This window comes from Mercenaria mercenaria, chromosome 7, assembly GCF_021730395.1.
Source record: "Mercenaria mercenaria strain notata chromosome 7, MADL_Memer_1, whole genome shotgun sequence".
Taxonomy (NCBI): Eukaryota; Metazoa; Mollusca; class Bivalvia; order Venerida; family Veneridae; genus Mercenaria; species Mercenaria mercenaria.
The window spans coordinates 2,755,204-2,768,812 of record NC_069367.1 but is presented as its reverse complement, the minus strand read 5'-3'; the positions used below and the strand labels follow the sequence as shown (position 1 = coordinate 2,768,812).

General features: G+C 36.8%; 1 protein-coding gene across 1 annotated transcript in view; it reads left to right on the top strand.

The window, feature by feature from the left end:
* LOC123555133 (uncharacterized) overlaps positions 1-13,609 on the top strand; it is a 55,607-nt gene that overhangs the window by 12,427 nt on the left and 29,571 nt on the right. The window contains exons 6-15 of the mRNA XM_053548916.1: positions 1,735-1,875; positions 2,774-2,901; positions 3,867-3,969; positions 5,508-5,663; positions 5,912-6,097; positions 6,450-6,466; positions 6,589-6,628; positions 7,385-7,492; positions 10,029-10,194; positions 10,838-11,027. Of these exons, the coding sequence (XP_053404891.1) occupies positions 1,735-1,875; positions 2,774-2,901; positions 3,867-3,969; positions 5,508-5,663; positions 5,912-6,097; positions 6,450-6,466; positions 6,589-6,628; positions 7,385-7,492; positions 10,029-10,194; positions 10,838-11,027 (1,235 nt within the window). The remainder of the gene's footprint in view (positions 1-1,734; positions 1,876-2,773; positions 2,902-3,866; positions 3,970-5,507; positions 5,664-5,911; positions 6,098-6,449; positions 6,467-6,588; positions 6,629-7,384; positions 7,493-10,028; positions 10,195-10,837; positions 11,028-13,609) is intronic.

Below are 13,609 nucleotides of genomic sequence, written 5' to 3'. Positions count from 1 at the left end.
TTGATTAAGCTTCAAACACCTGTGGTTAAAGACTATGAGTATATGACAGTTCTTTCTAACATGAAGCCTTCTTTACCGGGTAATCTTTTTATGATTTTCCTTGTCACCTTTACCTGCTAAATTTCTAAATGGACTATTCCGTCTTTCAAAGGGATTTTGCTGAAAATATACTGACTGAAACGCAAAGAGTGCATGCTCACCTTGTGCATGCGGATCTTGGTCTGCTTGGTCGCCAATGGCAAAATGACTTGCTGCACAGGCTAAAGGTTAATAAGCTATTCAAGATAAATACTTCTTTCTTTCCTCGAAAACCTTTGATTTTAACTACAACAAGATATCAACGTAGAAGTACAAGTAATCTTGTATTCAAGACCATCTGTGGATATATGTAATTTGTGATTGTATTTGAAATGGTAGAACAAGAGATTAAGATAAATCCGAAACCTGTCCTAACCTGCTCTTTGTTTTTATAAAGTCCCATTTATAAGAATATTGTCAAATAATAAAGAAATATGTATTTTTTCATTTAATTATATTCAGTCTCTTGTGTAATGTGTGTGTGGGTTTAATGCATGTTTTATGTGTTTTGTTTGTTTTCTAGACGAAAGAATGAATCTCTTGGCTAACGCTGGATCTGTTTACAATACAGCGCGGTGCGTACCCTAACTCGCGTTCCTCTGGTTTGGCCACTTCCTGTCCGTTTTCTTTGCAAATTACGCAGCTGATGTTGAGATGGTGAATATCTTTTACTGCAAAACAAGGCCTCGTCCCATCCATCATCAGGCTGCCTAAAAGGTCTTTTTGGGTTGCATGTTTAAAAAACTTTAGTACTCATGAGAAATATAGAATTTACTTAATACACTGAAAGCTGTGACAGGTAGCAGATCTAAGTTAATATTCCATCAGCACTATTTGTGCAATAGACACCATATGATACATAATATCTATTGTGACACAATGATGATCATGTATATATATCAGTGTGACACAATGATGTGTATATCAGTGTGACACAATAATGATCATGTATATTCACTGTTATACAATGATAATTCTGTATAGGTCAGTGTGACACAATGATGATTTATATTGTTGTGTCACAATGATGATCATGTATAGATAGGTGGGACACAGTGATGATCATGTTTATATCAGTGCGACACAATGATAATCATGTATAGACTGGTGTAACACAATAATTGTCATGTATAGACTGGTTAACACAATATGGTCAGTGTATAGACCTGGTGTAAACAGAACAAAACTCCAATGATACTTATGTATGACGTGTGTTCACACTAATGAATCTGTATAGACTGAGTTTACACCCAATGATGGTCAGTATAACTGGTTGTACACACACAATGATAATCGTATAGACTGACTGTGTGTAATACAACACAATGATTAACCATGTAATAAATGACTGGTGTAACACAATGATCATCATGTAATAGGGCTGGTGTAAACTACCCAATGATAATGTGTAATATGACGGTGTCACACAATGATAATCCATGGTATCGACTGGTGTAACACAATTGATGCGGATTATGCAATGTTTAATCCCAACAAAAAAGCAACAACAAAACTCTTGCGCAAATCTAGATAATACAACATACACAAGCCATCAGTGCTCAAAAGAGCCATTGATGCTCATAAGCAGATCTACATGCACATACATATATCGAAATATCAACCTCTCTTAAAATATAAAATGATTCTGTATTTCAGAAAGGAGGGTTATCACCACTACATATTGCCAGTGCTATACCCGGAGAGGAGGGTGTGCTGATTACTGAGCTGCTTCTGAAAGCTGGGGCTGACCCTGATGTGAGGGCCGAGGAGGATGACTCCTTCCTTAACAGAAACCTTGTAAGTTCTCCACTCACAGCTGTTTTCATGAACCAAAATTTCAGACTCTACTTTCCAGTCTGTCAGCTCATTTAGAATAGAAGCTGTTATCAAGTAGCATACAATATCTGCTTTTGGTAGCAAATTATGGTAACTAACTGCAAGTCTGAAATGTTTCTTTCTTCTTCATAGTTGAAGTATCCAGATTGTGTAGTGGTTCTCGTATCGGCTGGCGTGCCTTGGTAGCTCAGCTTTGGTAGAGTCGTTTGGCACAGTAAGCCGAAGAACCGAGGTCGATCCGGTCCGAGGCTGCACCATTTTTTTTCCTGAGACTGTTCAAAAACCTAACATTTGGGCTCGGCCGGATGTTCATACCCGTGGATCCCATGCGGGTCGAAGCGTTTGGCTTAGGTGTGCGTGCCCTGATTCGGTTAACAAGTCTGCGGGCAGACTTGTCCAGATGCCAAATGTCTCTCAATAGAGGGGGGGACAGGTGTGTAGTCAGTTCCGTTATCCGTGGGGCCTCGTTAGCTCAATTGGTAGAGCATTGGCAAGGTGACCCGAAGGGCTGAGGTTTGAATTTCAGTTGAGGCTGCACATTTTTCATGAGACTGTTACAGATAATATTAAGCCTGTCAGGTTTTATACTATACCCTAACCTTATCTTTTTCCGGCAACAATCAAAAAACACTATGCTCAGTCATTTTAAGATCATCATATTTAACAGTGTTATTTATACAGTGGCACTAATGAGTCTCAGTTAATGTTTAGTTACTAAGCAGACATGTAATTAAACACAAAAAGTTAATCAAATCAACCAATTTTAAAATTTAAAAAGAAAAACTTTAAGAGCCAGAGAACCACGTCTATGTATGTGTTAAATCAGATTACGTGAATAGTTTATTGCTGTTATTTTCAGATGAAAGAATGGAGCAAGGATCCAATACATCCAGACAGTCAGGAGTTGCTTGGGGGACGTACACCTTTACATATTGCTTGTGCTAGAGATGATAATTATAAGGTAAGAACCTGTTTACATGGAGACAAGTAAAGAGTCACTAAGTGGAGTGGACATCCATTTTTACATGCTTATACTTGAGATGACAATTATAAGGTAAGAACCCATTTACACGGAGACAAGTGAAGAGTCACTGCACGGACCTACAACTCTACATGCTTATTCTGGAGGTGAGTACACAAAAACTTACAGCTTATAATGGAGGTGATAGTTATAAGGTAAGATCCTGTTTACACTGAGACATGTTGAGTGTGAAATCATTTGAGTTTACTGGCATGAAATTTCATGCAAACAGCAAAAAAGCCAGTCTCGTGTGGACTCAAATCAGTGTATTTTCAACTTCAGAAAGAAGGAAAGACATTTTTAAGTCACCAGCACTGCATGTGTCAGTATTGAATAGTATATCACACAATGTTTAACACAATGTTGTCTATTTGTCTATGTCACCATACGCGTACTGTAGTAAAACATTGTTGATATGTTGTCATTATGTCACATAGTTTGTAACACTCATCTTGTTGTAAAATCGAAAGTTTTGTGCGCGTGGTGACAATTGAAGCAAGCGGTGTGCGTACAATGATATATGTGGTAACTTGGACAAAGTTACCAGTATGGCTGTAACGGGGGGGGACAACAAAGAAGAATAGTGGTGGCTCACAGTGGGGCAAAAGGGGAGACTGGCAAAGGCGCTAGTGGGCTGTATCATTAAGTGTAGAAGCATTTCTTCCTCGCTCCGGGTCTCGGCTCGTGTATTGACAGTGGATAGATATATCACTAAACTGGAAAAAAAAATAACATAGGGACCCTCCGTAACAGCTAATCCTCAATAGGTCCCTGATTTTGGTAGGGGTAAAAATGGGGTGGGATAACTACATTCAATTAAAATAGCCGCCTAAGTATTGGAAACTCAGAATTTCGGAAAAATGACAATTTTCATGGCCAGAAGGATATACACGTAATGCTGCGAAGCTGAACAATAAATGTCAATCTTTAGGTATAATGTCACATTGATGTACATGCAGTACATTAACACACATTGCAACTACAGAAAGTTCTGGGGAAGATTTTGTGATATACATGTACATGTATCCATACATGTAAGTAACAAAATTTTGTTTATTTAAGAAATAATAAGTTCCCAAATGTGGTTTTTCGTAGAATAACTAGATTTTTGAGTTCTTATGCGTACGATAATATCACGAAGGCCGCCGGCCTAAGTGATATATGTTTCGCATAAGAAGGGCGAAAACTGGTTCTTCTATGCATAATCACACTTGGGACAAAATTACTTCGAATTCTAACACGCATACTAGTTTATATCAAATCAACATGTTATAGAAAAAAATGGTTAACTACTCTACTTTTTCGACCTGGATCGGATGATGTCATTGCAGGCGAGTGGTATATTGCAGAATAACTCGAGATAGATTTTGCTCTGCATGTATGTAGGTTATTTGCTGGTCATGTTAGAATAATAATTATGACGTCATTATACTTTGCAGGTAACTGTAATGTAAAAAAGTGATTGCTGTATCTTTTTCTCTTTCGACAGGTTAAAAATACTATCATATTTATATGTCCATCAATTAGGACATGGTATGAGAAAACCTGTATAGGGCAAGCATGAGTGTGGCAGTCACAGGCAGCATGTGGGCAACTTCCATTCTCTTACTTGAATAGTTTTATCTGATGTTCACAAAATTTGACACAATGTTTATGGGCACAACATCTCATGATTGTACTAGAGGCTCTGGAGTTACTGCCCTTGAATTACTAGAAATTGTACAAATTCACAGTATTTCTGATAAGTTATGACACTTGAAGTAGTCAAACTTTACAGGTAGTCAGCTCAGTAAGCAGAATATTTAATGTGAGAAGATTTGCTGGAAAGACATAAACTGTATTGTGACAGTTTCACTCGTGTGTACAGATTTTCAGTTCCTATTTGTTTATGCCTCCCCGCATTCTACTGATGCTGGAGGCATATAGTGACTTGTTCCTTTCCGTCCGTCCTCGTACGAGGGTAACCAATGGGGACCATTGCGTCGAGCATCAATACCCGCTTACTAGACATGACTTGACTAACTTGCAGATGTATCGGTGACCATTCCTCCCTCATCTTCAGATGTCACCTTCCTCAGTTTGACCTTGACCTTCATTTTTGGGACTTAGGTTGCTTTAATGGCCATCCTCTTTGGTTAACCAATGTGACCGTTTCGTCTAGCATCATACCCCATACAAGAATAAAATTGATACTAATCTAGATGGGGTAAACTGTGACCTCCGCCTCTTTCAAACCATCACCTGACATCAGTTTGACCTTGACCTTGACTCGTTTTGACTAAGTGCAAAATCTATCGACAAGGATGCCACCGGGGGCATCAAGCATTTATTGAACGCAGCTCCTTGTTCTTTAGTCATGTATGCAGACTATCTGGCAAGTTGGTTTATTATTTACATGTATGTTCCTACTTTAAGAATACAGGTTCAGAGGGCAAGGTACATCTTAAAGTCTGACTAAAAAAGTGAAGTACCAATCAAGGCAGATTGTAGATGAGTTGTTGGTAATTTCATATACATGTGTTGTGTTACAGGTTATAGATGAATTGTGGTAATTTCATATATTGTGTTACAGGCTATAGATGAACTGTTGGTAATTTCATATATTGTGTTACAGGCTATAGATGAACTGTTGGTAATTTCATACATTGTGTCTTTACAGGCTATAGATGAACTTGTTGGTAATTTCAAAAATTCATACATTGTGTTACAAGCTATAGATGAACTGTTGGTAATTTCCCATTCATACCTTGGTGTTACAGGCTATCGATGACTGTTGGTAATTTCCTATACATGTCTTGGTGTTACAAGGTTATAGATGAATGGTGGTAATTTCATATATTGTGTTACAGGCTATAGATGAACTGTTGGTAATTTCATACATTGTGTTACAGGCTATAGATGAACTGTTGGTAATTTCATACATTGTGTTACAGGCTATAGATGAACTGTTGGTAATTTTCATACATTGTGTTACAGGCTATAGATGAACTGTTGGTAATTTCATACATTGTGTTACAGGCTATAGATGAACTGTTGGTAATTTCATACATTGTGTTACAGGCTATAGATGAACTGTTGGTAATTTCATACATTGTGTTACAGGCTATAGATGAACTGTTGGTAATTTCATACATTGTGTTACAGGCTATAGATGAACTGTTGGTAATTTCATACATTGTGTTACAGCTTAGATGGACTGTTGGTAATTTCATAAACATTGTGTTACGGCTATAGTGGACTGTTGTAATTTTCATACATGGTGTACAGCTATAGGAGAACTGTTGGTAATTTTCATACATTATTTCCGGCCATAGATACTGTTGGTAATTTTCATACATTGTGTTACAGGCTCCTAGATGAATTGTGTAATGTTCATATCATTGTGTTACACGGCTAAGATGAACTTTGGTATTTCATACATTGTGTTCCAGGCTATAGTAACTGTTGGTAATTTCATACATTGTGTTCAGGCTATAGATGACTGTGGTAATTTCATATACATTTGTGTTTCTAGGTAGAGATTAACTTTTGGTATTTGTGGGACTGATGTATTCTATACCTACCATTGACCCACGGTGTCTTTGTAAGTCCCTGTGTTGCCCGCAACTACCCAGAATTAATACAGAGACATATCTTCCAAATACATCTTGTAGGTATACTAGTAGTCTTGTAAAAATTACCAGAATACATCTTGTTATATTTAAATCATAAAATACTGTATCTATCAGAAACTCTGGTATTATTATATCATAAATTATTCAAAATCTATTTTATCTATCCAATCGGGAACATTCGTTTGCAGCACATGACCGTACAATATATTACCTTATTGGATGATGTGGTACAAAAAATCCTGTATTTTTCTGTATTTGGATGGTTCTAAAAGTCCCACATTAAACATACGATTAAGCCCCAAACACATGAAAATGTTCTGAATGTAAATCGGGTGAAGTAGGCGCTCTATGTACAGAGTTGATCTTATTCATCTTGAAATGAGGAAGGCAAAAATACAATCATTCAGTGAAATTTTAATTCAATTAAAATAAAATAGATACAATAATAAGGTTTTTAACAGTGAACTATATTACAGCAAGATCTATTTGAACTTGTACCCCAGCTGTGAAAACCATATTGGCTCGCCTACAGCTTGTCCATATGGTTTTCCAGCTTAGTCACTAATAATCTTCTATTGTACAACAATGGTTAAATAACCTAAATAATATATACCAGACTATAAAATAACGTGAATACATCTTTTTATTATTTTATATCATGAATATATAAACCAGAATACAATTTTTAGAAGTTAGTCAGGGCTTTGCTGGTAATCAGATTGTCCTAGTAGGCCAGGCTTCAGATATCGTGATTGGCTAACCCTATCCCTGGTTTTGAGCACTTTTAAATGTCACTATTTCCATTTTAAAGTAGAAGCTGTTTCTTTTGTTTTAGATTGACAAACTGGTGAGAGCATGTGCCAATGTTCTAGCACCAATACCTGTTGGACCAAAGAGGAATATGGGTACAGTGGTCGACTATGCCTACTATATGTTTTATCAGGTATATTATTTTGTTGCTTGTACAGTAGTCGTGTTTTTATCAGATATACAATTTTTCTGTTGGGTACAGCATTTGACTGCACTTGTTACATATTTTATCAGGTACAGTATTTCACGGGAACAGCGGTTGACTGTGTTTGCTATATGTGTTATCAGGTATAGTATTGTGCTGTTGTATGTTTACAATTCACTGTTACTCTAGAATTCTTATGTGATAAAAACCTCAGTTGCATTTCAGCACTCAGAGTCGCTGAATTCCTGATTTAATATCATTCGTTACTTAGATTCACATTTCTACATCATTATTCACTTTGCTATAATTACTCAATGATGAGTTACAGGTGATTTTATATTGTTTTCTGTCCCAATGAATGGGTCGTTCACAGGTATCTAAACTGTTCAGTCTTTTATTTTCCATCTTTCCATCTCACCGTATTGTTGAATGACTGGTGTTCAATTGTTCATTTCTAAGTGTTTAATGCTTGGTGTTCATTTGTTCACACCTAAATGTTGAATGACTGGTGTTTAGTTGTTCACCCAAAATTGTTGAATGACTGTTGTTTATTTATTCACACCTTATTGTTGAATGAGTTGTGTTCATTTGTTCACTTCTAATTGTTGAAGGATTTTTGTTTATTTGTCCACACCTACGTGTAATTGTTGAATGACTTGTGTTCATTTGTTCACCAAAAATTGTTGAATGATTGGTGTTCATTTATTCCCCACCTCCTAATTGTTGAATGACTTTGTTCATTTGTTCACACCTAATCGTTGAATAACAAGTGCTTATTTTATGGACCCTTATTGTTGAATGACTGGTGTTGGGGTGTTCATTCCTTATCATTCAATGACTGGTGTTTGGATGTTCACCTCTAATTGTTGATTGTTGAATGACTTGTGTTTGGTTGTTCACCTCTATTGTTGAATCCGGCGTTCATTTGTTGTTAGTTTATTCCTACCCACCCCCCCCCCGCCCCCCACGCCTCTCCACCTCCTCCCCCCTCACCACCCCAAAAGTGGTTGAATTGACCTTCTGTTCAGTTGTTTTCATCCGCCCCTTATTGTAAATGACTGGTGTTCAGTTATTCACACATCACTTACACACCAAATGTTGAATACTTGGTTGCAGTTGTTTCCATCTCCCCTCCCAGCCTCCCAACCCTCCCCCCACTCCCACAAATTGTTTGATGAGCTTTCTGTTTCATTTGTTCACCTCCTACCTATTTGGAATTATTGGTGTTCATTTTTTCACCCTGAATTATTGATATGATTGGTGGTTTCGCTTGTTCACCCCCCACGTTGTTGAGACTGGTTGTCCATTTGTTCACCCCTAATTGTTGAATGCTGGACAGGGTGTTTATTTTTCTTTCCCCCACTAACTTGTCGAATGATGGTTGTTTCATTTGTTTCACCCCCTGCATTGTCCGATGATTGTGTCAGTTGTTCTCACTAATTGTCGAATGAGTGGTGTTCATTTGCTTTCACTCCATAATTGTCGAATGTGGTGTTCAGTTGTTCACCCCTTTTGTGAAACTTGGTGTTCATTATAATTGTACTGTTCCTCTATCTTTCATGTGTTATAGATAGAGGATTGTTTTATGTTTTCAAAAACCGTTTACAGAGTGTGCCCGTGGAAAAAGGAATAATGGAATTTCCCTTTTTTATCGGAAGGTCCTTGGTGTTCATTAGTTCACCCCCTAATTGTCGAATGAATTGGTGTTCTTTGCTTTGTTTCCACGACCCCAAATTGTCGACTGATTGTTGTGCATTCTGGTTCACCTCCTAATTGTTGAAATGACGGCATTTAGTTTGTTCACCTCTTATGTTGAGGTCACTGACTTAATCACTTGCTGTTGTCAGTTTATGTCTAAAAGCTTGCTTGAGGTATTATCTCATCAGGAAGGCAGCAGCCTGGATCTTATGAAAGCTTGACGGTTCTACACAGGTGCCATTTCTGTACTATGAATAATACCAGGAATACAGTTTAAGTGAATACTGCTACATCTTGGATGTTTGATATTGACTTTGTTTGTATTTCAAGATATTTTCTCTAACACAATTGTCAATAAACACTTCAAGTAATTTATCATTTGAATTTATGTTGAAGCTCTCACAAGTTTCCTATGTATTTAATAATACTCATAGACCAGTGTTTATCTCATAAGGTCTCAGCACGGTCTCTGATTTTGAATCACTTATTGTATATCTCTTTTTGGCTGAGAATACTGTTTAGGAAGTAGAACTCTTACAGTCATGTGATACAGCTGGCTTATTGAAGATTGGTGGTTCTACTAAAGCACATGTGTGCATGTAATAATGACTCAATGGATCTTCAGTAACAAAGCATACAAGGGTTTATTTGACTTTGTTTTGATAAAGCTTAAAACTCCAACCAACAAATTAAGTCATATTACCGGTAATTTGCTGGTCAAAATATTTTCAGATCAAGTAAAGCAGTTGATTTCCTTAAACTACTTTGCATTGTTTTCTTCAAACTTCATTAATTTAACAAACAATTGGATACATTGAACTTGCAGGATACACATATTGCTAAGACTCCCTACCATGCACTGACTCACGCAGAGAGGGAGACGTTTATCAATCGTCGTAAACTTCTCGAACATATAGGTGACATACTGAGAACCAAAGCTGTGGATAGAGAGAAAAGAAGACTGGATGAAGAACAGAGAGGAGGAATCCGAAGTATGTTTTATTTTAAGATGAATATGAAATAGAGGACATTATTGCTTTAGGGTAATTATAGTCTCCCCTCAGTAGAAACTAGAATCATTTTACTACTTATGGAGTATACTTTTCAAATAAATTTATGTGTGTTTAGACATTCACCATAACAAGAGAACTATCATATAGACTCAAAGCATACAGGTAAAGGTCACACTTGGAGATAGATTTTAGACCTTAATTCTTGTCCAGCCTTTAACCTTTTTATGCAAAAGTGGGTATTTTATATTTCAAAGCATAAAACAATGTGTTGCATATAAGACTCAAGGTCACAGAAGTCAAACTATTTAGGTGATTTATTTACAGTTTTTAATTTTTTACCATAAGACGCATCACATTTAAGACTCAGATTCATATCTTAAAGGTCAGTGTCACATTAAGAGATGAAATATCTTACCCCAACAAGACTTGTCATATGTAAAACTCACATCCTTAGCTTAAAGTTTAGTGTCACAGTAAGATGTCAGATGTTTTACCAAAACAAAACATGTCATGTACAAGATCCATAACTTGAAGGTAACACTTCTATAGCTATCAAAAGGCTTATATGTTTTACTGAATGCAGGATAAGCTGTTAAATCAAACAGATGTATTTGTGTTCCAGGTGCAAGTCCTAGTAGTGGATTTGTTTATATTGGGGCCGGTGCCCAGCTTCCACCAGATGCCAAAAAGCCAAAATTTCTGCGAAATCAGCCGACTGCAACAGGAGATGCCCCCATGGTAAAGTTTGAGGGACCACATGGGGGCTCCACTCCCTATGATATGGGAGATGCAGATAGTGTGAAAGGACCCCGGTATGTATAATGTATATATTACTTTTTCCTCAAAAAATAGAGGTATACATCAGTCTGAGAATGAGCACATTAGGTAAAAGATACATAATCAGAAAAATATTTTCTTGTTTAAGATTAGTTTCCTAGCATGTCAAAATTGAACATTTATAGACACTCATTAAATTTCACAATCAATATTGTATTGGAATCAAGATTGCTTTGATTCATTGGAGGTAACAGATCATAGGGACATTTATTTTTTTTTTTGTTCGAAAATTGAAATTGAAATTGATCACAAGGACAGTCAGTTGTTCATTAATTACATGGACAATTTATTGTTCTTTGATCACAGGGACAGTCAATTGTTCTTTGATCACAGGGATAGTCAATTGGTCTTTGATCACAGTGACAGTCAGTTGGTCTTTGATCACAGGGACAGTCAGTTGGTCTTTAGTCACAGGGACAGTGAATTGTTCTTTGATCATAGTGACAGTCAGTTGGTCTTTGATCACAGGGACAGTCAATTGTTCTTTGATCACAGGGACAGTCAGTAGGTCTTTGATCACAGGGACAGTCAATTGTTCTTTGATCATGGGGACAGTCAATTGTTCTTTGATCACAGGGACAGTCAGTAGTTCTTCGATCACAGGGATAGGTGATTGTCCTCTGTTATGATATTTCTAAAGACAATTATTCTTCCTTAATTCACTGCTGATTAATTTGAAAATTTGTCATTTATATCCTGGGAACATGTCTGTAAAGATACGGTAATAATTAAGTGTTGGTAATTAGTTTATGCAGTAATAAGTCAGTGTTAATAGTAAGAAGTAAGATTGTTCTTTGATCACACTGGGACAGTCAATTGTTCTTTGATCACAGGGACAGTCAGTTGGTCTTTGATCACAGGGACAGTCAATTGGTCTTTGATCACAGGGACAGTCAGTTGTTCTTTGATCACAGGGACAGTCAAATGTTCTTTGATCACAGGGACAGTCAATTGTTCTTTGATCACAGAGACAGTCGATTGTTCTTTGGTCACAGGGACAGTCGATTGTTCTTTGGTTACAGCGACAGTCAGTTGTTTTTTGATCACAGGGACAGTCAGTTGTTCTTTGATCAATTGTTCCTTCATCACAGGGACAGTCAATTGTTCTTTGATCACAGGGACAGTCAGTTATTCTTTGGTCACAGTTCTTTGACAGTGACAGTCAGTTGGTATTTGGTCACAGGGACAGTCAGTTGTTCTTTGATCACAGGGACAGTCAGTTGTTCTTTGATCACAGGGACAGTCAATTGTTCTTTGATCACAGGGACAGTCAATTGTTCTTTGGTCACAGGGACAGTCAATTGTTCTTTGATCACAGTGACAGTCAGTTGGTCTTTGATCACAGGGACAGTCAATTGTTCTTTGGTTACAGGGACAGTCAGTTGGTCTTTTGTCACGGGATAGTCAATTGGTCTTTGATCACAGTGACAGTCAGTTGGTCTTTGATCACAGGGACAGTCAGTTGGTCTTTGGTCACAGGGACAGTGAATTGTTCTTTGATCACAGTGACAGTCAGTTGGTCTTTGATCACAGGGACAGTCAATTGTTCTTTGATCACAGGGACAGTCAGTTGGTCTTTGATCACAGGGACAGTCAATTGTTCTTTGATCACGGGGACAGTCAATTGTTCTTTGATCACAGTAACAGTCAATTGGTCTTTGATCACAGGGACAGTCAGTAGTTCTTCGATCACAGGGATAGGTGATTGTCCTCTGTTATGATATTTCTAAAGACAATTATTCTTCCTTAATTCACTGCTGATTAATTTGAAAATTTGTCATTTATATCCTGGGAACATGTCTGTAAAGATACGGTAATAATTAAGTGTTGGTAATTAGTTTATGCAGTAATAAGTCAGTGTTAATAGTAAGAAGTAAGATTAAGCAGTAATAAGTTTAATTTGTTCATTTTCACATAATCTAGTGAAGAAGACACTGTGTTTGGAAAGTAAGTTTTATTGTCATAGTATTGGTGTGTTAAGGATTTGAAGCATATGTGTATTGCCAAATTGTTTTGTTTACACATGCATATATTCTGTGTACAGTCTTTTGAACTTGCTATAGCACATTTGTATTATGTATTACTTTGGCTGCGCTTTATTGATACAGTCTAAAAAAATATAGTGTATTAAAGTGGTTACTTAGATACCGCTGGAGAAAACAGATAAAAGAGCAGCTGTATAACATGTTGTCTATATGACTGATTTTTCACTTACACTGATGTGGAGTAAATATGAATGAAGGATTGCAGTTGCAAGAAATGTACGGATCTTAATAAAATTTATTTTCAAATTTCAAGTGAAAATTTAATTCTTTGTTTGTACCATTTGAAAGAATGTGGATTCTGTGATGTATATATTTTAATGTTTGTTGAATGCAGGACAAAATTCACACATAAAATGTCTAAAAGATATCAACTTAATGTGGTAAGGTGAGAAATGAAAAATTTTAAGGCAAAATTATCAATGAATAGAATTGAAGATTATGAAGTAATGGAAAAATGGAAGGTGGAGACTTCTTATTTAGCCTTGGACGTGTGTGTGTATGTTTGGGGTCGG